Here is a 24,440-nt window from a genome sequence, read left to right on the forward strand (position 1 = left end):
TGTTACGTTATTATGGTACTTATTGTTTAATTAATAACGTATTTGTTGTTTTATTTTTATGAAAATATGGGATAAATGTTATGTTGATAAATAATGATACTCTCTGTTTTATGCAAATTTCTGCTTGAAAATGAGTCTTTAAACCTATTAATCGCAAATAACACAGCTATCTACTTACTTGCATTTATTTTAAATTTTCTTTTCAAACAGTACAAACTATTCTTTATAGGAAGCAGACATTTTTCTCATACCCGTCTTTCTTACCTATGATCGAATACAAATAGTAGATTTTTCTACTACAATTACAACGTCACCTGTAAAATTTCTCCTAATAATTCCAGAAACAACGTTTACCTGGCATGCTATATTTCGGCCCTTTTCTTTTCAGGTATATAAATATTGTTTATAATTAACAATAGTTTATTCATCTAGCATAGACACTAATGTTCAAATGACTAATTACTTTAAAGGTATGGCTGCTGATTTTCACATCTCTTTTAATTTCTGCATTTGTCTTGTTTGTTATGACCCAAGTACACTACAAAAAAATTGGGAAGCACTGCCGATTGTCGTTTTGGAATATAATTTGGTGTCTCTTTTCAACATTGAGTAATCAAGGTAAAATAATGTTACTCTAAAATATTAAAAATAGAATTTTAAAAGATAAATGTTTTACTTTATTTTGTTGCAGGAAGTGACACCTTTAATGAAGTTCAACATTTTCCTCATAGATTAACAGTGGGAAGCTGGTTATTAGCTGCTTTTGTTTTATTGTCCTGTTTCAGCAGTTGTTTGGTATCTTTCCTGACTGCTTCTGAAAAACCATGGATTCCGAAGACCTTTCACGAACTGGCGTTTGCTATCAAAAGTGGAGAATACGAATGTGGAATACTCTCAAATGTTGCTGCCAGAACGTTTATAAAGGTAATAACGATAAAGACGATAGAATGTTGATGACGGGCCAACAGAAGCCAAGCGGTTTTGTTTCCTGAACATTAGGAGTTCGGCTGTGGGTTTGTGCCTCGGCAGGTAGGCTGGCCATGTGCAGTTTTTCGGGTTTTCTCCACGTCTGTAATGCCGGAATACGGGCCAGTTACCCTTAGAAAGAGCTCACTGAGGGCATACCCGTAGGTAGATCGCCCAAGGATTCTATTGTTATAACTTAATAAAAACTAACAAATGTTGACGACAATGCATTTTCAAATTTATGCGAGCCTACAGCTTATAAATTCAATTTAATATAGTCTATACTGTGTTAGCATTTCATTGGTATACCTAACATCAATTGAAAAGGCATCTTATCATTACATTACATAATATAAATATTTCAACAAAGAATAGATTGTATATAATTGTAAGGAATGCGGGCCGTCAAAATCGAAATTCGATCTTTTTTGGTAGGAGTTTTGCTAGTAGTTATATATTATCTGACATACCTCCGATTTGGATTTTAGATAAGATTGAAATACCATGGCATGGGGTAAAAGTCACTCGAAAGTCCAGAAATAATCTTCTGAGGAAATATGTAGAAAACATCCAACAACGATTTGCTTAACTTCTATGGCAACGTATTATGTTGCCATAGAAATTAAGCAAATCATCGCTGGAATTTTTTACATATCTAATATTGTATATTAGATATGTTTTTACATATCTAATATAATACTATGTGTGTCGCCATCTGGTATATATATTACTAAAATGTTTTATATCTAAAATAATAAAACAAAAAATGTGGGTACCGAGGAGGGACGACGAGGTCTGACCTCTGTCTAATTTCGGCTAACAAGTCGGAGGGACTTGCCCACGAGTCAGAGATGGCTTATTTCACGGTAGGGATCCTGTAGGGACGGGACTACTTTTTATCTGGTCGAGTGTAGGAGGAAAGGTGGAGTCGTGGTAAGGCGATAAGCGAATATTCGAGCAAACAAGACACCATTTAACAGGATAACAACGATTTAATGGAAAACAAAATATACGTTACAAAAATCTGACATAAAAGGAGTGACATATAAAAAGCTATATATCCCTATCATGCGAAGGGAGAGAGAGAGTTCACATAAGTGGGTTCCATACCTCTTAGACAAGCAGTATTTCCAATATTCGGTCGGTCACAAGGATCGGTAATTCTTTTGAAGGGAAGGATCGGTAACTCTTGAGGCACAACGTAAAATATTCCCTTAGGCACAAAGGACAAAAATGGACGAAATCGCGACTCGATCTAAATCGATGATTGACTCCCCTGAGGAGGGGGGGAGGAAGTATCTTATATAGCTTTTTGCTGGGGAATTTGGTCACGTGCATGTGCTTAGGCCATAGGTGTTCCCGGGATTGGAAACAATACGGCGAATTCGGGCGCTAACTATAAACTTAAGTTGCAAGATGATCTGTACTCAGCGTAAGAACAATGGATAGTTGACAGTTATACGGCCGGGGACGCATATTTTCTCGTCCAGGACCGTTTTTAGGCAGGATGTTTATATCCAGGACAGTTTTTAGGCAGGATGTTTATAATAGGAAAATTTTCGATTCGATATAGGGAACAATTTTATTATAAGTAGTATTATATTCGGATTATATCCAGATATAAAGGGGTAATTATTAATTCGGATATAATTTAGTAAAACTTTACGTTCAAGGAGATTTCCGGATTTCATATAATACTATGTGTGTCGCCATCTGGTATATATATTACTAAAATGTTTTTATATCTAAAATAATAAAATAAAAAGCTTAATTTTGAAGAGTAGCAATAAGTTTTACAAAAATAGTAAATGCGAATAACGAGTAAAATCGTCATCCATTCCTACTTAATATATGACACACAATCATCCACTATAGCAGTGATTTTCAATTTTTTTACGATGACGGTATATTTTTAATAATTTAAAAATTTTCTTCACACACGGTTACTTCGGTAAGTATTTCAGACAACCGGTGATATCATAATAGTGATTTTTAAACGCAGTTGGTTATTTAGGTCACGTATTCTAAATGCCTTGATAACTATCAGCAAACGCTGGTAACATCGGTTACAATTTCCAAACATGCCCTGGAAAGTTAGAACTGATTGAACTACTTGTCTGACTTCGCTTATGTATGGGTATTCGCAATGGCGGCACACTTCAAAAATTTCGTGGCACACTAAAGTTCTGTGGCACAGTGGTTGAGAATCACTGCTCTATAGCTCCAACCTGACCTTTAACAATCAAAATTTAAAAGCATTAATCACCTGACACATATACCTCTCTGCAAAATTTTAGAAGTATTTGACAAAAATCACAAGAGTTGTTAAGTCTCAAGAAAGCTAAACAAAATCGTGTAAAACATGCAAGCACATACTAACATTCATACATACAGAATAAACTCCGAAATTTTTACATTTTCGAAGTTGCAAGATTCTCTGACTCTAAAAATGGAAAAATTCTGAGGCCGTTTTTTGACCGATTTCCGCATTTTCTTTTCTGTTATATATAAAAAGGTACTAAAAAATAAATAACTAAACTGTACCAATGTAGAAATAACAAAGAATAATTCATTGCAAAAACAAAATGCGACATTACACCTACATTTGGATGAACAAAGCTAATCCTCAGCACTTAGACTACTCACATGCTTCTAAACCTAGATTATCAGGGAGAATAATCTGAAAATCGCGACTCACAATGTATCAGGAAAAGAGCTGGTGCTTCTGTCTTCTCTTCTGTTTTTTTTTATTTTTTATTTTTTTATTTTTTGTTCTTGCACCTTTTATTTTTCTCTTATTCCCTCTTTCTATACTTTTGTGTTTGTTGACTCTGTTTCCTCAGGAATTACTTTTTGTCACTCCCTTTTGTTAATTCTTTTAGTGAAAAATCCTGGTTTTGTTCTGGTGTAATTTTGATGTAATGAGTAGTAAATTTGAATAGTTATCTTAATTTTTTTGTCTATCTTGTTTACGATTAATTTTGTCATTCACATGGTTTGGATAAGGTAACTTAACACTAATTAAACACCCTTCGTGTTTTCCTCAAAATGTTGTGAAGTTAATGACAATTACACAATAACTTTTCTTGCTCGAATTTGATTACTTTTTAGGATTTTTAATGTACATTGCTTAAGATATACAAAGAGGGTCCTTAAAATACGATAGATAGGCGAAATTGCAAGACAACACTACTTGCACTGAAGTTTAAAATGTCCAATAAACACTTTATTGGCAACCGACTTGGTACGTCAACAACATTAGATAGAGTTCAGAAAGTTCAAACAATTCTTGAGTGTTGATCTGGTTCTTTCGGAAAGAACCTTGCGACTACTTAGATGGTTGATGGCTAGTAGCTACCTTCCCATGTCTAGTTGCTGCTGCTAACAAACTGTACAGATATTGTAAAGTCCTTGGGCTAACTCTCCTTGACCACAAAGTCTAAGGGTTACTCGACGTCCCGAGAGTGAACTCGCTGGAGTAAACACTGATGTGAAACTCGACAAAACTCTAGAGGCAAACTCTGACAAACTTTGGAGTAAACTCGAATTTCCCACCTCAACATTAGTCTTTTATATCTGTCAATGGCAGGCTGTCAGCCAATCAGTAATCATTGTTGGACGAAACTTTCTTGGAGGTCCAGCACGGTGTATTGCTGTTGACCAATCAACGTCTACATATTCGAACCGAACGGTCGTACCTTTCGGCGGCGAACGTAACCCGTTTCAAAGAAGCGGGAGTCATGTTCACCCACGATCCCACCCGACACTCCCCTGCCGAGGATCAAACTGCGCTTGCTTGAGCCTGCTTGATACCCTGCCCTTTGCTGTCACAGCCATACAAAACACAGTTGTCCATTCCAGTCGGCATGACTTGTTCTCCGGAATATCCGGGCAGAAATCGCTCCCTCCACGCACAGAGATGCTATGCGATGCGGTCTTTCGCTAACCAATCTTCACCGTCTGTCTCTAAACATGAGCGAGTGTCCGCATTACGATATAGTTTTCCTTTTTGGTACTCAATCCATATGTCGTAACCTTGTAACACCAATGCTCACCGAGTAAGTTTAGCACTCTGCTGTGTGGACAATGTCAAATATTAGCAAGGTTGAGGCCGAAGTTTTAAACGCGAAAACGTGTACGTCGTACGTTCAGCGCCGCTTTCCTGTAAGCCTAGAAGTTTGACAATGGCGTTTGGAATGTCAGTGGAATCATGCTCGACATTCCAAACGCCATTGTCAAACTTCTAGGCTTACAGGAAAGCAGCGCTGAACGTCAGACATACACGTTTTTGCGTTTAAAACTTTGGCCTCAACCTTTGCTATTTTACAGAGTTCTGGTCTGTGACCACAGTGACTGGTCCCCCGTAGATCCGGTAATTGAACTTGTGGAAGCCCTAGATAATTGCATAGGCCTCTTTCTCGATGGTACCCCATCGGATTTCTGTCCCCTTTAACTTCTGATTAGCGAAGGCTATCGACCTTTCTTGCCCTCCCAGCAAGAATTGCGCCAGACAAACTCCGATAGCATGATTCGATGCGTCTCTGAATAGAACGAAAGGCCTTTCTGGGTCCAGAGAGAACAGAAGCAAAGCTTGCCAGAGCTTCGTCTTTAGTACCCCAAACGACCCATCGGGCTCCGATTCCATTCGATTGTTTTCGGCGCTTGGCATGAGCAGATTGGGAAGAGGATTTTCAACTTCGCGAAATCCGAAATGTAGTCACGATAATATCCGCATATACCTAAGAAGCTCCTGAATTTGTCTTTCGTCTTGGGCAGTGCTAGCGAGGTTATTGCTTTAACACATTTCAGAATCTGGTGCGTGCTGTTCGGAGCCAACAATGTGCCCTAGATATAAAATGCGCGGTCTAGCGAACTGACATTTTTCGGCATTCGCTAATCAGTCCAGCGTCTTTTAATGCTTTTAACACTGCTTTGATGTCAGTCAGGTGTACTTCTCAACTTCGCGAGCAGATAGCCACGTCATCAATGTACACTACAGCAGAGTCTTTGAAAGGGGCCAACACCAAATCCATCAATCTTTGGAATGTCGCGGCTGCATTTCTTAGACTGAACAGCATCATTTCCCATTCATACTGACTGCGATGCGTAACAAACCGCAACTGGCAAGTATCGTTAGAAGTAGAATGTAAACATCTTACATTCTATTTCTAATGTTCTAATGGTACTTGCCAGTACCCTCTACAGAGATTCAGCAAGGTTATGTATCTAGTTTCAGCTATCTGATAGACTAATTCGGCAGAAGGCACCATCGGATATCGGTCAGATACCATAGCAGCGTTCAGGTGCCGATAATCCACGCATAGCCGCATTCCACTCCTTTTTGGCTACAAAGACTATTGAGTGAGCGCATTCCGATACACTAGATCAGATTAGCCTTGTGTCTAACATGGTTTCATTCAACTTATTCCGTAAAGCCTGCAGAATTCGAAATGGGATGAACCATTTCTGAGTCCATCCATCAATAAGAGTTATCTTGTGTATCACTGTTTGTTTTTTCCGGCTTACTTCCGAATACCAAGCGGTATTACATTAGCGTTTTGCGTAGGCCAGTCTGTGCCAATGCCGGGAGATATGAAGAAATCTCCACTTTTTCCCCGCTCTTTTATCTGTGATTGTGTAACTGCCGCATCAACAGTGCCTCCACTATTTCCCCGAAGTTTACGTCCGAATCAAATACCACTCTGACAGCACAGATTTGCCTTTGATATTTTCTCAGTTGGTCCACGTGGACCCACTTCATCTTATCATCCTCTAATCTTATTCAGCAGCTGCCCTCGCGCTCTCACCTTTCCACTATCGCGGGTCCTTCCCACCGATTATCGGATTTGTTACCAGGATATGTTTTTCTCACCAGGACTGTCCTGACACTAAATTCCTTGGGTAGCGCCCTCAAATTATAATGTGTCGCGTAATGATTTTGTTTCACGGCCGCATGCTTAGTCGCTATCTCGCTGACCACCTTAATATGCTCCACTAGGGTCTGCAAGTACTCCATCGCTTTGTTGTTTACATTATCGGGCAGCGTTAGCGATCCCGTCCATATTTTTTAAAATGGTTAGTGGCCCTACTGGAGCCCTTCCATACAGCATTTTAAACGGTGATATACCAGTAGTCTCATATGGTACCTCCTTGTATGCCCATAGCAGGAAGGGAACGATCCTTTCCCAATCCCACCATGACTATGGTGTGGGTTAGCATATTTTTGAATATCTGATTCCACCTCTCAATGCTTCCATTGCTTTGCAGGTGTTCCGGGGTCGAAAATCTAATGCATACCCCTAACATTTGGATCATCTCCCACGTTAGCTTTGAGGTAAAGTTGGTTCTCTGGTCACAGAAAATGAGTTCAGAAAAGCCTTTCTGCGTAAAGACATGTAAGAAGGCCAAACAAGTGGCCATTGCCAAAAGCCATCTCATATCTCGACTTTGGACCATCGAGTGCATAGATCGATTATACAGAGAGCATATCGGTGACCCCTGGACTATGAGTGCTCTATTGGTCCGATCATACTCATATTGACCACCTGAAATGGTGTGTAGGGTCACGTCAGCGGTATAATTGGAGTCTTATCTAGAACGTGTGCCGGCATCCTTACTTGGCACCTGTGACATCTCTGGCAGTATTTCCAGATACCTGTCGCCATTCTCGGCCAGTAGGAAACCTGGCGAATGTGACCCGCTGTCTTCTGACTGCCTAAATGTCCTCCCCACAGAGTCTTGTGGGCTAGACTTTTTTTTTAACTCTTTCCGCCCTGTGGGCACTAAGAGGGCCTCTTTCAGTAGGCCCATTATGAGTTCGGCCAGGCCCACAATGGGGCGACCGGGTGGTGAGGGACGGGACCCGACATATCCGAACAGACCACACCCTCGGATTTGATCCCGGGTCCCCCAGAGCGGTAGGCTGCCAACTTGACCGCTCGGCCATCCGGTGTGGGCTAGACTTAAAGCCTCTGCCCTTTGCTCTTGGGGTACTATCACTTGTTTAATGGGCCTGCCGAACCAACTATCCTGACGGTAGAGTATTCTGTCTTCAACTATCAGCCCATCTTTCTCATGCCTGGTAGCCTCACACAATTGGGAGAGCGACTCATCTTGGACTTGGGCATCCTGTAGATCTGTCCCGTTTCCCTCACTGTCTCTATTTCCGTTGCCTGCAGCATCCAGGAGGGGTTTCGGTTCTTTCCCGTAGGAGAGACCACTTCCTTTTATTCTTAAGTTTCTTATGTGTCTTTCCCTTTCCCGTGGGAGAAACCACTTCCTTTTATTCTTAAGTTTCTTATGTGTCTTTCCCTTTCCCTTGGACCTCCCTCTTCCAGTCTAACAATGTTCGGTAATCTTCCTCTGATAATAGGGCATCTGTGGTCTGGTTTAACTGGATCTTTAATGTCACTTGTCATCAGCACCAGCACCTGCGATCCTGGGTGGCCTTCCTCCTACAACCCTATCAGGATCGTTACCAAAACCACGTCGATCCAGTGACCAAAGGCTGCAACCAGTTGCATTTCTCCCTTTGTTTCCATCACCGACGTCAGGACTATTGCTTCTCTTATGATTGAAATCTCAGTTCCAGAGTCGACTATAGCCGAAAGTCGATTTCCACTACATACTAACTTAATTCTATTTGGTGAAAAGCCTTTCTGCGTAAAGACATGTAAGAGGGCCAAACAAGTGGCTGTCGCCGAAAGCCATCTCATACACTCGACTTTGGGCCATCGAGTGCATAGATCGATTATATAGAGAGCATATTGGTTCCCAACCTCCAGCTGATCGTACATCGTTACTCTTGCTACTAAGTGGTTCTTTGTCTCAGGTGTCTTGTTCGTGATCACAAGCCGTGCCTGTTTGGACTCGCTAGTCGCCTTCTGATTAGGACAATCTCTCTTCCAATGCCCAGCCTTCCCGCATGAGTAGCAGCTAGCCTTGGTGCTCGCTCACTAGAATTTTGGGTCACCAGGTTGGGCTTTCTCGCCATCTCTCCCTGGGGGTCTCTTTGATTCGTACTCTCCTTTTTCTTGCTTCCAGATTACTGCCAGATGCTTCCGCTAACTTCTCGATGAACTTCGCTAATTCCACGGGCTCCCTCCATCCCTTCCCTCTTGCAAGGTTATGTACTTCCTCGCGTTATGGGGTAAGACTGTCTTTAAATGATCCCCCGCCATCATTAACACGATAAGTTCTTCCATCGTCTTAATCTCCCTGCTATCTAGTAGTACTTATAAAGGTCCTTCAGATACGATGTGAACTGGGGCCATGCATAACGTTTTCTCTGCCTGAATCCCTTCAAATATTCTGCAGGGGAAAGCCTCAACTCTTCAAGAATGAATTGTTTTAAGGACAGGTAATGTCTGACTTTATCTACCAACAATCTTGTTAGCACTGCTTTGCATTTTTCTGATAGTACACTCAGAACTATTGTTGTATGCTCAGAACAGAACTATCCCTATAGTTCTTTTGGGACCTTGTAGATCTCCAGAACTACTTTTACCATACGAAACCACGATGGCACTGCCTTCTCTCCTTCCAGCATTTTGGGAAGAGCCCCTTTTACTCTGTGCACAGTCATCAAAATTTTCCTTGACTGCACTGCACTGTTCTCAGAGTTACACATCTAGTTACGTTGTCTATCCTGTTTTAATTCGAGCTCTACCTTTTTCGCCTCGGATTCGCTGTTTTCCTGTTTGCGCTTCTCGACTTGTCTCTCGATTCGCTCTTAGCCACATTTACCCTGCATCCCATGGTCAGACCGTTTTCATCCCGTGACTGGTCTTCCAGTCTGTCTCAGCTATGATCGCCTGACGTCCCAGGCTCATCGCCATCCCAATCTCTTGCCTTAGAACCCTGCGATTTTATGTGCTTTGGTAACTCTGCGCGAACGAGAGAGTAAAATGATTTACCTGGGCCAAAGATTGCCGGTGACCCTTTGTAATTTGCTATGTCCGTCTTCCGTGTTGTCTTGCATCACAGCTCAGTCTCTCCAATGAGGGTCAAGAAAATCCCAAATCCTGTCGGCTGCGCCAGTGAAGTGTAATATGTCCAATAAACACTCGATTGGCAACTGACTTGGTACACCGATAACATTAGATAGAGTTCAGAAAGTTCAAACAATTTTTGAGTGTTGATCTGGTTTTTCGGAAAGAACCTTGCGACTACTTAGATGGTTGATGGCTAGTAGCTACCTTCCCATGTCTAGTTGCTGCTGCTAACAAACTGTACAGATATTGTAAAGTCCTTGGGCTAACTCTCCTTGACCACAAAGTCTAAGGGTTACTCGACGTCCCGAGAGTGAACTCGATGGAGTAAACACTGAAGTGAAACTCGACAAAACTCTAGAGGCAAACACTGACGAACTTTGGAGTAAACTTGAATTTCCCGCCTGAACATTAGTTTTTTATATCTGTTGATGGCGGGCCGTCAACAGATATAAAAGACTAATGTTGAGTGGGATCACTGTTGTCAGCAATCACTGTTGAACGAGGCTTTCTCGGAGGTCCGGTGGTGGTGTGACACTGTCGACGAATCAACGTCTACAAATTTGATCCCAACGGTAGTGCCTTCCAGCAGCGACCGTTAGGTGCCGTCCATAAATTACGTAAGGACGATTTCGGCCATTCTAGACCTCCACTCACCCGTGTAAGAATCCGTAATATTTTCTTTGATCCCCCCTCCCCTTCTTTATCTTACGTAATATTTAGGCATGATTTTATAGAAAGATTTTAACAAAAAAAAATTTTATGAAACTTTAAAAACCTTAGGTTCAAAATATATAATTATTGATTAGTTAATTAATATGTACTGTTATTTATAAAAGACTTTATGTGAACAAATTTAAAAATATAAAAATTTTATAAATTCGAATGAACAATTTATTTTAAGAAATTTATTTTTTAATTATTAAGAATCTTTTTATTATTATCATTAATGAACATCACAATATTGATTTTTATATTAATTTTACTTTTCACAAAAGGATGGAATAAACTTTGACAGATCGACTAGCTAGTGCACGTGTAAACAGAAAAGTTATACAAAATAAAACCAGAGAGAATAGAGAGAGAAACCACATTCTGTTGCCATATTGATTACATCTTGGCTAAGGCCAAGAATATAAACTACATGATGATAAAATGTGCTAGGTACATTGGGGACTAAATTATAAAGCTTGTTAAACTCTTATAATGGAGTAATACAACTAATGCTATTTTACACAGCCTCTAGCTGGGGTCATGTAACTAGTAAAAATTCAGTAGCAAGTAAATTACTCTCTCTCTTCAGAGACACTTTGCTAATCCGAATTTCACAGTGCTGCAGAACTGTTTGTACTAATGCTTCTCTGATACTAGCATAGCTTCTTCCTTTGCCACTATGTATTCTAGAAAAGGTTCTAAACTACTACATCAGAACTACAAACATCAAGGCTAAACAATGGTCTCTATTCCTATCTACGGCTGTTCATATGCTATCACATTGCAATTACCCTACTATCTCTGATCATCACCCTGTAAACAACGTTATTCCCAGGGTACATTTGGTTTCATTTGCTTCCTTCATTGATAACCATGCATACATTAATATCTACACAGATGGGTCCAAAAGCCCCTTTCATGTCCGCTCAAGTATCTGTATTTTTCTCCAAACTGGTACAGATACCTCCCACACACCTCCATCTATTAAGCTGAAGATGCTGTCTACCAAGATGTTCAGTGGACCACTTTACTACGAAACAAAACTTTGACTATCAACATTTACAGTGATTCTCAGTCTGCCCTAAAAGCTCTATTAAATCCCAATTGCAATAGCAGTAAAATCACATATATCCAGCTCCATATTAAAAATATTGTAAATAAGATAAATTTTATATTTGTTCCTGGCCATGCTGGCATATTAGGAAATGAAAAAGCCAACTTTTAGGCTAAGTCAGCTGCAAAGGACACTGACTTGGACTACACTCACATCCCTCTCTCACGTAACAGCCTTAAAAATTATATTGATGACAATGCTATGCAAAAGTGGAATCAACAATGGTTGAGCAGTAAAACTGGAAGAATAACAAGACTTTATTTTCCTAGTGTTGAATGCAGGTTTCATCACCACTTAGAGCTTTAACGTTTGCTACTGCTCAACTACTTACTGAGCATGATAATTCTAGAAGCTACCTGGCAATGTATAACCAGACAGAAACTGCCTCTTGCTTTTGCTCTACAGAAAACCTAGATACCGTCGACTATATGATCTATCATTGTCCAATTTACGATCAAGATAGACTTATTCTGAAATTAGAAATCTTTACACTTGGTTTCAGGTAGCCAGATCCATTCGATAAACTTGTTCAGAAGCCACTGTCTGATGCTTTTTTACAATTATGTTCAAAAAAGATGGAAGAAAAAACTATTTATAATTTATAATTTCTAGTTTTACATTTTAGTTTTCACTAAAAGCCGAATACTAATTTTATGTTTACTTTGTATGATGTATTTTTGTTTATGTATTCTTAGTGTTATACACCCATCAGAGTGGTGCACTTATTCTAATAAAAGAAAAAAAAAAGAAAGCAACCACTACACGGCCTTTCTACCATGATAATAAAATGTGTAGAGCCCGATTCTGATAAGGTTGTTATTCTATTATGTCACACGAGATGGCATTAGTGCAACGAGAGTTCTTAATAGAAACCGCCAAATTGAAGCCAAATTCAAAACTTCACTACTCAACGAAATCAAAAAATAAAAATGAGAATATTACGTAAGACGAGATTGCCCCCTACCCCTGAGTAAGAAATCGTAAAAAATCCTTGACTCCCACCCACCCCAAAATACTTTACGTAAGGACGACCCTTTACCCATTTGAAAAGAAGCGGGAATCGTGTTCCCCCCACGATGACACCCGACACTTGCAAAAGTAAACTATCACAATCATGCCTCTATAATGTGTGAATTGAAAGAGGGTCTTCTCTGGTAACAAAGAATTGATTGATAGACGATCTAAAAGAACAAAATATATAGAATACAATAAAATTTCTAACCTATCATTTAAAGAGATTACATTATTAATTTAAAATAACTTGATTAAAATTAAAGTTACACAAAATAACACTAATAATAACTAAGTTATATATATAATGATGTACAAAATTTAAGGAAAATGGTTCGTTTGTATAATTTTACTCGGATAATTGAAGTCTGCATTTATATGTAGAGTAAATAGACACAGTACAACATATACTTAACACCTTATTCTTGCCGAGAAATATAAATTTATTTAAAACAAACAAACGTTTTCAGCCTGATTCACAGGCCATCTTCAGGTTTAGAATACATTTGAATTAAAATTCTATCATTGGAACACAAAATTCAAATTCAAAATTAATAAGATACTTGTTAAAACAAATATCAAGCAATGGGATCGGTTATTGTATATTTAAAAAACTATAATCTTTAAAAAATATATTGACCATATAACAAATGCGAAATTAGTTGGTCCGTATTTTTTATACTGTAGCTAGAATCTGGTATACATTGTAAATAATTTTTTATATAATGTTCTAAATTATACAATATAGAATATTTAAAATCCACAAGAGGTCTATAAACATTTCCTATTTTATGAGTTTTAAGTCTGATATTAAGTTGCGGTATACGTATCTTGTTAAAATCTATTATCTTTTTATATTCTTGATTTGTAAATTCTTTTTTATGTTTCTTCATCAACTTCATTAATCCTTTTTTGATATCTTCGGTAGGGTTATTATGCAGTTGTTCATATTCATCAGTAGATACTATTTCTTTTTTCTTTAATAGTAGATCTGAATTCGTAATAATTATGAGTGCATGAGATTTATCTGCTTTTATAATAGATAATTGTTTATGTTTAAAGTATTTCGTTAATCTATTCATCTTTTTAGTTATATTAATTGCTTTTTTATCTACTATATATTGGTTATATGTACCTTTACCTTTGAACTTTTGGAGATCTTTACTTAAGTGTATTCTCAACTGTTCTTTTTCTTTGGATTTTCCCGAGATTCGCCGAATGGCACTCTCAATTTCTGCTACAACTTCAATTGACTTTGAGAAAATGGGGAAGTTCATATTATCTCCATACGACAATAGTCGTAAGTAATCATTCGGAACATCAACGTTTGTCAAATTTATAATTAATTTATTTAGCCATTCTTCCTTATCTGCTGTTGAGGGGTAATCAAATTTTTGTGTTAGTTTAATACTCTTCTTTACTTTATACTGATCATTAGTATTCTTATTATCACTATTTTTGTTATTGTCATTTTTACTGTTATCAGTTTTCTTCATTAATTTAATTTTTTTAGATAATAAATACATCTGTTTACCTTTTTTCTTTATGACAGACTTTATGATTGATCTTTCTATCTTGACTATGTCGCCATATCGAACACTGGTTTTGATAGACTTTGGCAGTTGTAATGTTGCTGGTGTATGCTGTTCACGTAAAAAACATTTAAAGTAATTTCTGTCGATCTTCAATCTTTCCATCTTCATCGAATTGCCGCTTCATGCTCTTTAACACGTTGTTCTAGCTGTCTTCCCGTTTCTCCAACATAGATCTTACTTTCTGGGCATGTACATATTAGTTTGTAGACGACTCCTGCTGTTTTCAAAGGGTCTTGTGCATGTCCTACTATTCCTCTGTTTACCACATGAATACTTTTGCTTAATCTATTTTTCTGTTCGCCCACTAAGTTGACAGAACAATTATTAAAGTTATTTTTATATTTTTCATAGAACTTTTTGATATATGGTATTTTAATGTATAGGTTTTTACTTTTTTCTTCTTTTACATTATATCTACTTATTGTATAACAATTATACCACTTACGTATTACTTGTTGAGGGTAATCGTTAAGCAGATATTTTTTAAACAGATTTTCAGTTTCAAGTTCTATATACTTCTGCAATGTCGTTCTGTTGAGGATTTTTCTTAGTTCCATTATAAAAACGTTTCTCTTTATACCTAAAGGACAGTATGATTTATAGTTGATTACTTTGTTATTATTACAGATTTTTGTATACTTACGGAACAGTAGTGTTTTTTCGTTTCGTGTGATTGTAACATCTAAATAATTAATTTCACTATTTTTCTCTTCCTCGTAGGTGAATCTAATATCATTGTTTAAACTGTTCGCATAAGTTTCGATGTTTTGGGCTGTGGTAATATTGGAATCATATAGGATTAATATGTCGTCTACATACCTGGCGTAGAAGGAAATACCTTGGAACTGGAAAATCTTTTGATCTAATGATGTCATGCATATATCTGCAATCTTCGGGCCTATAACGGACCCCATTGCTATCCCATCTTTTTGTCGATAAAAGTCTGTAGAAACCGAAAAATAGTTATTTTTAAAAGCAAATTGTATAAATTCTAAAACGTAATTAGGTAAACTATAATTGCTTAAACATTCTAAAATAAAGTTCCACTTAATTGATGGGTACATTGATTTTACATCTAGACTCATAAGTCTAAAGGATTCCTTATTTTGACCATATAACAAATGCGAAATTAGTTGGTCCGTATTTTTTATACTGTAGCTAGAATCTGGTATACATTGTAAATAATTTTTTATATAATGTTCTAAATTATACAATATACTAATATGTACATGCCCAGAAAGTAAGATCTATGTTGGAGAAACGGGAAGACAGCTAGAACAACGTGTTAAAGAGCATGAAGCGGCAATTCGCCTGAAACGAAGTGAATCCCCATGGTATCAACATTGTAAAAATAATAATTGTATCATAAATAGAAATAGTATAAAAATATTGTACAAATTTGAAAACATTGTAACAAGACGTATCGCGGAACATTACTGTATCAAAAATTATGCAAATGTCATTAACCTGAATACCGGACTATCTGTAGATGCATGCTGGGAAAATTTGATAGAATATAAATGTAACACTGTCGTAAAGGTGTAATATCCACTGAAGAGGCAAAGAAAATTTTGCGAAATGCATTTGGGTATTTTGAATGATAACGCACGAATGGTGAATAATAAAGTAAGAAGTATTTATTAATTTCCACGGTGTCCATCTCAGTTCTTAGCTCTTTCGAAGTCGGATAGAAAAGAGTTAATTTTAGAAACTCGTTTTATTTTTAAGAAATTTTTACAATTTTTTAAAGATTATAGTTTTTTAAATATTAATAAGATACATTTAAACAAAAAATTAAATAGACAACATAAATACCAATAAAACTAAAACATAAAATATATAAACATGCAAGAAACGAATATATAAGTATTAATAAATGCAATACTAAGACATTCAATAAAACCGCTATAACGATTGGTTAGAGCCCTTATTAAACTTCCTAACCATGAACTTCCACGCAGAGGGTAGACTTTCTGCGTCCCTCGCATTTAGACAGCCTTCTTGTAATCTACTCCTATAAATCTGCAACTTTTCTGCTGTCAATGCCAAAGATGGAGAAGATAAAGGGTTTATGATGGTCGCCTCATTCCATTTAACTATAGATCCTGGCGCTTGCGCCATTTGGGACAAAATTCTTGCATTAGACCCCTTTCTGATGTTATAACTATGCTCCTTGATTCTAAGCCCTAAACTTCTAGTGGTTACTCCAATGTAGTCTTTTTTAACGCCCAATTGCATGTTCTCATACGGAATTTTATAAACTCCTGCTTTCTCTTCTGATTTTATACCATCTTTATCATTCCTGAGGATTTTGTATAAATTAGGCGCCCTTTTTAAAAGCATTCTCGAACCTTTTTTGTGTGCAATCTCCTTCATGACTGCATTCATACTTTCATTATACGTAAATTTTACGCTTCTATTGGGAGCATTTTTAAAAAACCTTTTTTCGATGTTGGCTTCATATTTCCTAATTATTCCCAGAATCGTACTTTTTTGGTAACCTAGGGCCTTGGCTACGTCTATTATTCTATTTATTTCTTTCCTTCTGTCTTGTACTCTTTCACAATACAAAAACGCTCTTCTTATTGAAGCTCTGAAAGCCGCAATTTTATATTTATACGGATCCTTAGATTGGGAGGGAATATACAAAGGGCTGTGTGATGGTTTAATAAAAACGTTAGTGGACAGGTGGCCTTTTTTGAATGTAATATCAATGTCGAGAAAATGCAGATTCAAGGAACTCTTCTGTTCCAATCTTAAAGTAAGGCCATCACTGTTATCGTTGATCTTATCCAAAAAATCCTTGATTCTGCTGTTATTTCTCCATAATATAAATAAGTCATCAACGTATCTGCTAAAATACATGATATCATCCTTAAAATCATGAAAAACTCTTCTTTCCAGCCTTCGCACCACCAATTCACATAGGATCCCTGAAAGCGGGCTTCCCATAGGGACCCCTCTTCTCTGTCTGTAGACCTGCCCATTAAAAGCGAAGCAAGATTCACGGCAGACCAAACTAGCCAAATTCTCTACTTCCTCAGTATAATTAAGCAATTCTGAGTTATTACAGTATAAGAAGTCCAATAGCGCCTCCTCACACGATTCTATCCTAACCGACGGATACATGCTCTCATAGTCGAAAACAGTTGCAACTTCATCCTCCATTAACGCTATATTCTGTAGATCTTTAACCACTTTCATAGGATCACGTGCAACTAGAGTATCTGTGTCCAGCTGCGATGATAAATACTCATGCAACTTCTTCTCTAACACAAACGTGGGACCTCTGCATTTCTCTACTACAGGTCTTATTTCTTTACCGGTTTTATGCACCTTAGCGAAAGCAAATAACCTAGGTGTTCCAGGCCTAGGGTTCCTACACTTCTTGAGAAAAGGCAAAACCTTGGAAAGTTTAGAGACCTCTAGTTTTCTGACCTTTCTATCCAAGCTTCCAATAAAATTGCTGTTGATCTTTTCACATTCTGTCTTTTCGATATAATCCATTAGTGCTTCGTTATATGTACGCCTTTTCATGATGACTAGTTGCTTACTTTTATCGGCCCTAGTCAACACCAATTCATTCTGCCTTCATCAATTCTTAGTGAGCCGGATATCACTACCTCCAATATCTTGCTTTCGGTCCCTCTGCCTGTCGTTAAGGACTGCTTTCCATCTGAAGTACTCTTTCTCTAAATCGTCTAGCCCAACAATGCCCCTTTCAATTTCCTGTACTGAGGTTTCCCAATTCATAGCCTCCACTGGAACAAAATTTGGGCCTTTTTCTAGGAGCTTCCTGATCCTTCCTGGTACTTCTATTTGGTCCCATGCGCAGAAAGTAACAAGGTTTTTCTTTGTATTACTATCCTTTTGCTTGTGCATAATCCATTGCAATTTCTTTACATAGTTATTAGTATAATTCTTCTGGACCGTTTCAGCTAGACCGACTACTCTTTTATTAACATCTACTAGTTTTTCTGGATCTTCGTTATATATGGTGTTTTCTAGGTTAACGAGATCATTCAATAATCCGAATTTTTTGTTCTTCGTAATCCGAATAGACTTCTTGAGGCAAGCTGGAGGATGAAGTTGCAACTGTTTTCGACTATGAGAGCATGTATCCGTCGGTTAAGATAGAATCGTGTGAGGAGGCGCTATTGGACTTCTTATACTGTAATAACTTAGAATTGCTTAATTATACTGAAGAAGTGGAGAGTTTGGCTAGTTTGGTCTGCCGTGAGTCTTGCTTCGCTTTTAATGGACAGGTCTACAGACAGAGAAGAGGGGTCCCTATGGGAAGCCCGCTTTCAGGGATCCTATGTGAATTGGTGGTTCGAAGGCTGGAAAGAAGAGTTTTTCATGATTTTAAGGATGATATCATGTATTTTAGCAGATACGTTGATGACTTATTTATATTATGGAGAAATAACAGCAGAATCAAGGATTTTTTGGATAAGATCAACGATAACAGTGATGGCCTTACTTTAAGATTGGAACAGAAGAGTTCCTTGAATCTGCATTTTCTCGACATTGATATTACATTCAAAAAAGGCCACCTGTCCACTAACGTTTTTATTAAACCATCACACAGCCCTTTGTATATTCCCTCCCAATCCAAGGATCCGTATAAATATAAAATTGCGGCTTTCAGAGCTTTAATAAGAAGAGCATTTTTGTATTGTGAAAGAGTACAAGACAGGAGGAAAGAATTAAATAGAATAATAGACGTAGCCAAGGCCCTAGGTTACCAAAAAAGTACGATTCTGGGAATAATTAGGAAATATGAAGCCAACATCGAAAAAAGGTTTTTTAAAAATGCTCCTAATAGAAACGTAAAATTTACGTATAATGAAAGTATGAATGCAGTCATGAAGGAGATTGCACACAAAAAAGGTTCGAGAATGCTTTTAAAAAGGGCGCCTAATTTATACAAAATCCTCAGGAATGATAAGGATGGTATAAAATCAGAGGAGAAAGCAGGAGTTTATAAAATTCCATATGAGAACATGCAATTGGGCGTTAAAAAAGACTACATTGGAGTAACCACTAGAAGTTTAGGGCTTAGAATCAAGGAGCATAGTTATAACATCAGAAAGAGGTCTAATGCAACAATTTTGTCCCAAATGGCGCAAGCGCCAGGAGCTATAGTTAAATGGAATGAGGCGACCATCATAAACCCTTTATCTTCTCCATCTTTGGCATTGACAGCAGAAAAGTTGCAGATTTATAGGAGTAGATTACAAGAAGGCTGTCTAAATGCGAGGGACGCAGAAAGTCTACCCTCTGCGTGGAAGTTCATGGTTAGGAAGTTTAATAAGGGCTCTAACCAATAGTTATAGCAGTTTTATTGAATGTCTTAATATTGCATTTATTAATACTTATATATTCGTTTCTTGCATGTTTATATATTTTAGTTTTATTGGTATTTATGTTGTCTATTTAATTAATTTTTTTGTTTAAATGTATCTTATTATTTTTGAATTTGAATTTTGTGTTCCAATGATAGAATTTTTAATTCAAATGTATTCTAAACCTGAAGATGGCCTGTGAATCAGGCTGAAAACGTTTGTTTGTTTTAAATAAATTTAAATTTATATTTCTCGGCAAGAATAAGGTGTTAAGTGTATGCATATGTATATTTTGCTGAGTGCTTTATGACACAGTACAACCTCCATTATCTAATTTTACCTAGGATAAATGAAAACTCAGATAAACAGACAATTTACGTCATTTCGGAATAAAAGTAAGTAGTAATGAATACAAAAGATTTACACAATAGCATTTTTAGCTTATTTGTATACATCCTCATGTCATATATAAGAAAAATAATTTGTATTGGTATTACACGTATTGATACAACATGTTTAAGAATGTTTATTGTAGTTGCATTTTTAATAGGGTAATTTCAGTATTTCGAAAACTTATTTTTTAAATATTTTAAATTTTTAGGCAAACTTTGCAATTGTTTTAGTATTTCGTCGCACATATAACAAATTTTATGTCTAGTTTCTTTATTAGCTTTCAGCGCAATAATACATCTCCCATTCAATCGAGAACTGTTCTCGAAATCAATTAACTCTTGCAGTCAATTAACTCTTGCATCAATTAACTTTCTAAAGTTGCAGTCAATTAACTTAATTGACTGTAACTTTAATCATGTAACTCGTTGAACATTTGAATAAAAATAACGTGTCTTTTTCTTTTTTTCACGTTGGAAGTTCATATACACTTAGTCGGGGAGCCTGCTGTTTCTATCTTTTACAGGTCTTGTCAGATCGTTCACCTGTCCTACTCCGTTCTCGAGATTTAGAGAAGACAACGGACGGACAGATGGACTGAGTATAGTGGGTATTTATTTTTCTACAGGATTTTGAATTTGTAGCCCAATTCAATTTATTTCTTTTTTTAAAGTACGAAAGATATCTCGACAAGTTTCATTTTCGCAAGCGATGGTTTAACATTATTAGGATAAAGAAAGACAGTTTTAATTATAATACCAACACACCTGAATTTAATTTCCTGAGTTTTTTCTCTTTATTCCAAACGTTTGCAGCCTATTTTTGATAGGCAAAACATAGTCAACAAAAAATTTTTTGTATATTACATAAACATATAAGTTCCAGTTCATTCCTTATGGATTATTAAAACCTATACTTTTTTCGATCTTGTATTTCCATGCTGCTGGTAAAGCATTCGCATCTTTCGCGTTTAGGCAGCGGTTCCTGATTTTACTTTTGTATATCTCTATTTTTTCCATTTCAATCGCAATAGACGGTGAGTGTAACGTTCTAACGATCTTTGCCTCATCCCATTTAACCATTGCTCCGTCCGACTGTGCCATGCTTGCCAGGATCGTGTTATTGAGGCTTTTATTCACACTGTATTTGTGTTACTTTACTTGTACTACTAGGTTTTTTCTGGTCACCCCTACATATTCTTTATCGACCCCTATTTGTTGGTTTTCAAATGGGATTCTGTATACTCCCTCTCGTTCTTCCATTCTTATTTTGTCTTTATCATTCTTTAATAAACTATATATATTGGGCGCTCGCTTGTAAATTATTTTTGTGTTTTTATACTTTCCCAGTTTATTCACTACACTTCTTGTTTGTTCATTGTGTGTGAACTTGTTAAATGCAGTTGTGTGGTTATGTGTTGTAACTGTAGTTTTCTGTTTACCGTAACTGTTGACTAGGCCTATAATTGTGAAGGTTTTGTATCCTAAACTTCTTGCTACCTTTTGAATTCTATCAATTTCTTTGTTACGGTCTTGCACATTGGTGCAGTATACGAAGGCCCTTTTGATAAGTGCTTTAAACGCAGACAGTTTATATTTATACGGGTCGTTAGACCATGAAGATATGTATAACAGAGCATGTGTGGGTTTCAAATATACTGCCGTTTTTATGTTTCCTAGTTTAAATTCCACGTCAATGTTCAAAAATGGAGGTTCTTTTGACTTTTTTGTTCCAATTTTAGTTTCAATCCATGCTCATTGTTATTGAGGAACGAGCGGGAGTATACAGAATCCTATTTAAAAACCAACAAATAGGGGTCGATAAAGAATATGTAGGGGTGACCAGAAAAAACCTAGCAGTACAAGTTAAGTAACACAAATACAGTGTGAATAAAGGCCTCAATAACACGATCCTGGCAAGCATGGCACAGTCAGACGGAGCAATGGTTAAATGGGATGAGGCAAAGATCGTTAGAACGTTACACTCACCGTCTATTGCGATTGAAATGGAAAAAATAGAGATATACAAAAGTAAAATCAGGAACCGCTGCCTAAACGCGAAAGATGCGAATGCTTTACCAACAGCATGGAAATACAAGATCAAAAAAGTATAGGTTTTAATAATTCATAAGGAATGAACTAGAACTTATATGTTAATTTAATTTATTAATAATATTAGACTCGTGTAATTTGTTATTTAATTATGTAACGTTAATAGCATGTTTAGTAATATTTATTATTTGTTTATGTAATATACAAAAAATTTTTTGTTGACTATATTTTAAAAAATTCGAATAAGATGAATCTGAACAAAACGTTCCATTTTGGAATGATGAATGATAGCCTGACGATGGCCTATCAAAAATAGGCTGCAAACGTTTGGAATAAAGAGAAGAAACTCGGAAAATTAAATTCAGGTGTGTTGGTATTATAATTAATTAATATTGCTGGGAAGGCGATAGATAGACAATTTTAATTTTAATTTTAAAAAAATTGTAGACGTTACATCAAAGACAGACTTCCTCTCTACTTATCACCTAAAACTTGATGTTGCGAAAATGTAGCTGTACAAATTTTTAAAAATTATATTTAAATATCATAATACTTTGTATCATAGCATAAGAATAAAGTTGGGAGGAGTAAATTAATATTGAATTATCTATATTTAATGATTTCAAGTGTTGAAATGTGAATAATATGTTTTCATCAATCAAACAAAGAATTCCAGATTTATTCGAATCTACAGGGTGGGCCATAAGTCGTGCACCATACGACTTAATGTATTAACTATATTTATGTGTTTGTTTAGATTGATTGTTTTCCTGCGGTGTATTTAAAATTTTGTGACTTTCCAGAATCGGTGTGTTCTCTCGCCGATTTGAAGAATGTGATAAACAGAGAATGTGACAATATTAACGCCGAGACATTTAGACGAGTGGAATCATCCTATTACGCCAGAATCTTGGCATGTATAGTAGCTGAGATGTTTATTTGGACACCTATGAAATCTATAATAATAACTTTATGGTGCGTGACTTACGTATTATCGTGTACAGTTCATATCAACATAGCCTTATTTTATCATATTGAAAAAACTTTTCTTTCATTTATTTCAATTTCTGTAAACATTTCTTCGTGTTTATTCAGTTAATTTACTTATGTTGTTAGAAGATCGTATCTTTGTTTTAACTTATAATGTTTCTCAACATACTCCGTTGCTTGTAAGAGCATAGAGATATTAGGCCTACCTAATATCATTCAAAACTCATTCACGTAGGATTTTTAGAAATCACTATTAATTACAATTTATTTTTCAGACGGCAAAGACCAAAGACTTATTTATACTTAAAAAACATATGACATTAAATAAAAATTACTTCGAGGGAACCCAACTACTAGATGTTATCGAACTTGTACGTAGTCGTAAATTTGCCATTATATCTTCTTACGGTTATTTAATACTGCTAAAAAATAAGTTACAAAGAAATGTCTTTATCTCTGATGATACACTTCTAAGTTTTAATACTGCATATACAATGAGAAAAGGGTTTTTTCATAGAAGAGAAGTAAGCGAAATGTAAGACTGTTTTTCTAATTTTAATAATTAAACAAGCTATTATTTATATACATATTCTTTAATTTTACATATATTTTATATTGTATATAGATTATCGAATTGGATTGCAACTGGAATTGCCGAGAAAATATACGAAAATGATGATAATGCTGGAAATGAAAATACTTCTCGGGAAATCAAGCCGTTAAAATTAAATGAAGTCGGTGGTGCTTTTATTCTACTAACCATTGGATATATATTGTCTTTTACTTCCTTTCTTTCGGAGCTTCTGATTGCAAAGATTATTAAAAGAATTCGTCTATCACCCATGCCCTATTGAAGATGAATTTACGAAATAAAACTTTTTCATCACTCTTTAAATGTACTGTACCTATTGTAATTTTAATTAAGTTTAATCGTAACAATTATGTTTCATTTCTACCACACATTTATCACGAAATAATACAATTTCCTTAAAAATAAAGCTAAAAATTCTATGTGCAAATAAATAAGCGAATATCTCTATGTATAATGTAAATGATTGTTATGAATACATCTCAAGAACTTTTTAAATAAATTGATAGATAGACTTACAAGGCTACAGAATCCATACTATTCAATAACGTTATGAAACATCTATTTATACTGAATGTTTCGTAGAACGCATTAAGAAAATACTGCACCAAGGGTATTAGAAAGTGAAAAAAAAATATTTGAATTATGCAAGATATGTATATTTAAAATATTTACGATTAAT

The 24,440-nt window shown here is 36.2% G+C and overlaps 1 protein-coding gene across 1 annotated transcript; it reads left to right on the forward strand.

The window, feature by feature from the left end:
* Positions 1-243: 243 nt before the first annotated feature.
* On the forward strand, positions 244-24,047 carry LOC136971931 (uncharacterized). Its single transcript, XM_067266452.1, has 5 exons — positions 244-388; positions 471-618; positions 692-924; positions 23,445-23,704; positions 23,795-24,047. The coding sequence occupies exons 2-5, from the start codon at positions 525-527 to the stop codon at positions 24,021-24,023; spliced, it is 816 nt and encodes a 271-aa protein (XP_067122553.1). The 5' UTR covers positions 244-388; positions 471-524; the 3' UTR covers positions 24,024-24,047.
* Positions 24,048-24,440: the final 393 nt, after the last annotated feature.

The sequence above is a fragment of the Centruroides vittatus genome, unplaced genomic scaffold, assembly GCF_030686945.1.
Source record: "Centruroides vittatus isolate TY-2023 unplaced genomic scaffold, ASM3068694v2 contig_273, whole genome shotgun sequence".
In the NCBI taxonomy this organism is placed as follows: domain Eukaryota; kingdom Metazoa; phylum Arthropoda; class Arachnida; order Scorpiones; family Buthidae; genus Centruroides; species Centruroides vittatus.

Coding starts and splice junctions, on each gene's coding strand:
- LOC136971931 (XM_067266452.1), top strand. CDS start 525: ATGACCCAAGTACACTACAAAAAAATTGGGAAGCACTGCCGATTGTCG. Junction 925..23,444: donor CTGCCAGAACGTTTATAAAG/GTAATAACGATA, acceptor TTTATTTTTCAG/ACGGCAAAGACCAAAGACTT. Junction 23,705..23,794: donor AGAAGAGAAGTAAGCGAAAT/GTAAGACTGTTT, acceptor TATTGTATATAG/ATTATCGAATTGGATTGCAA.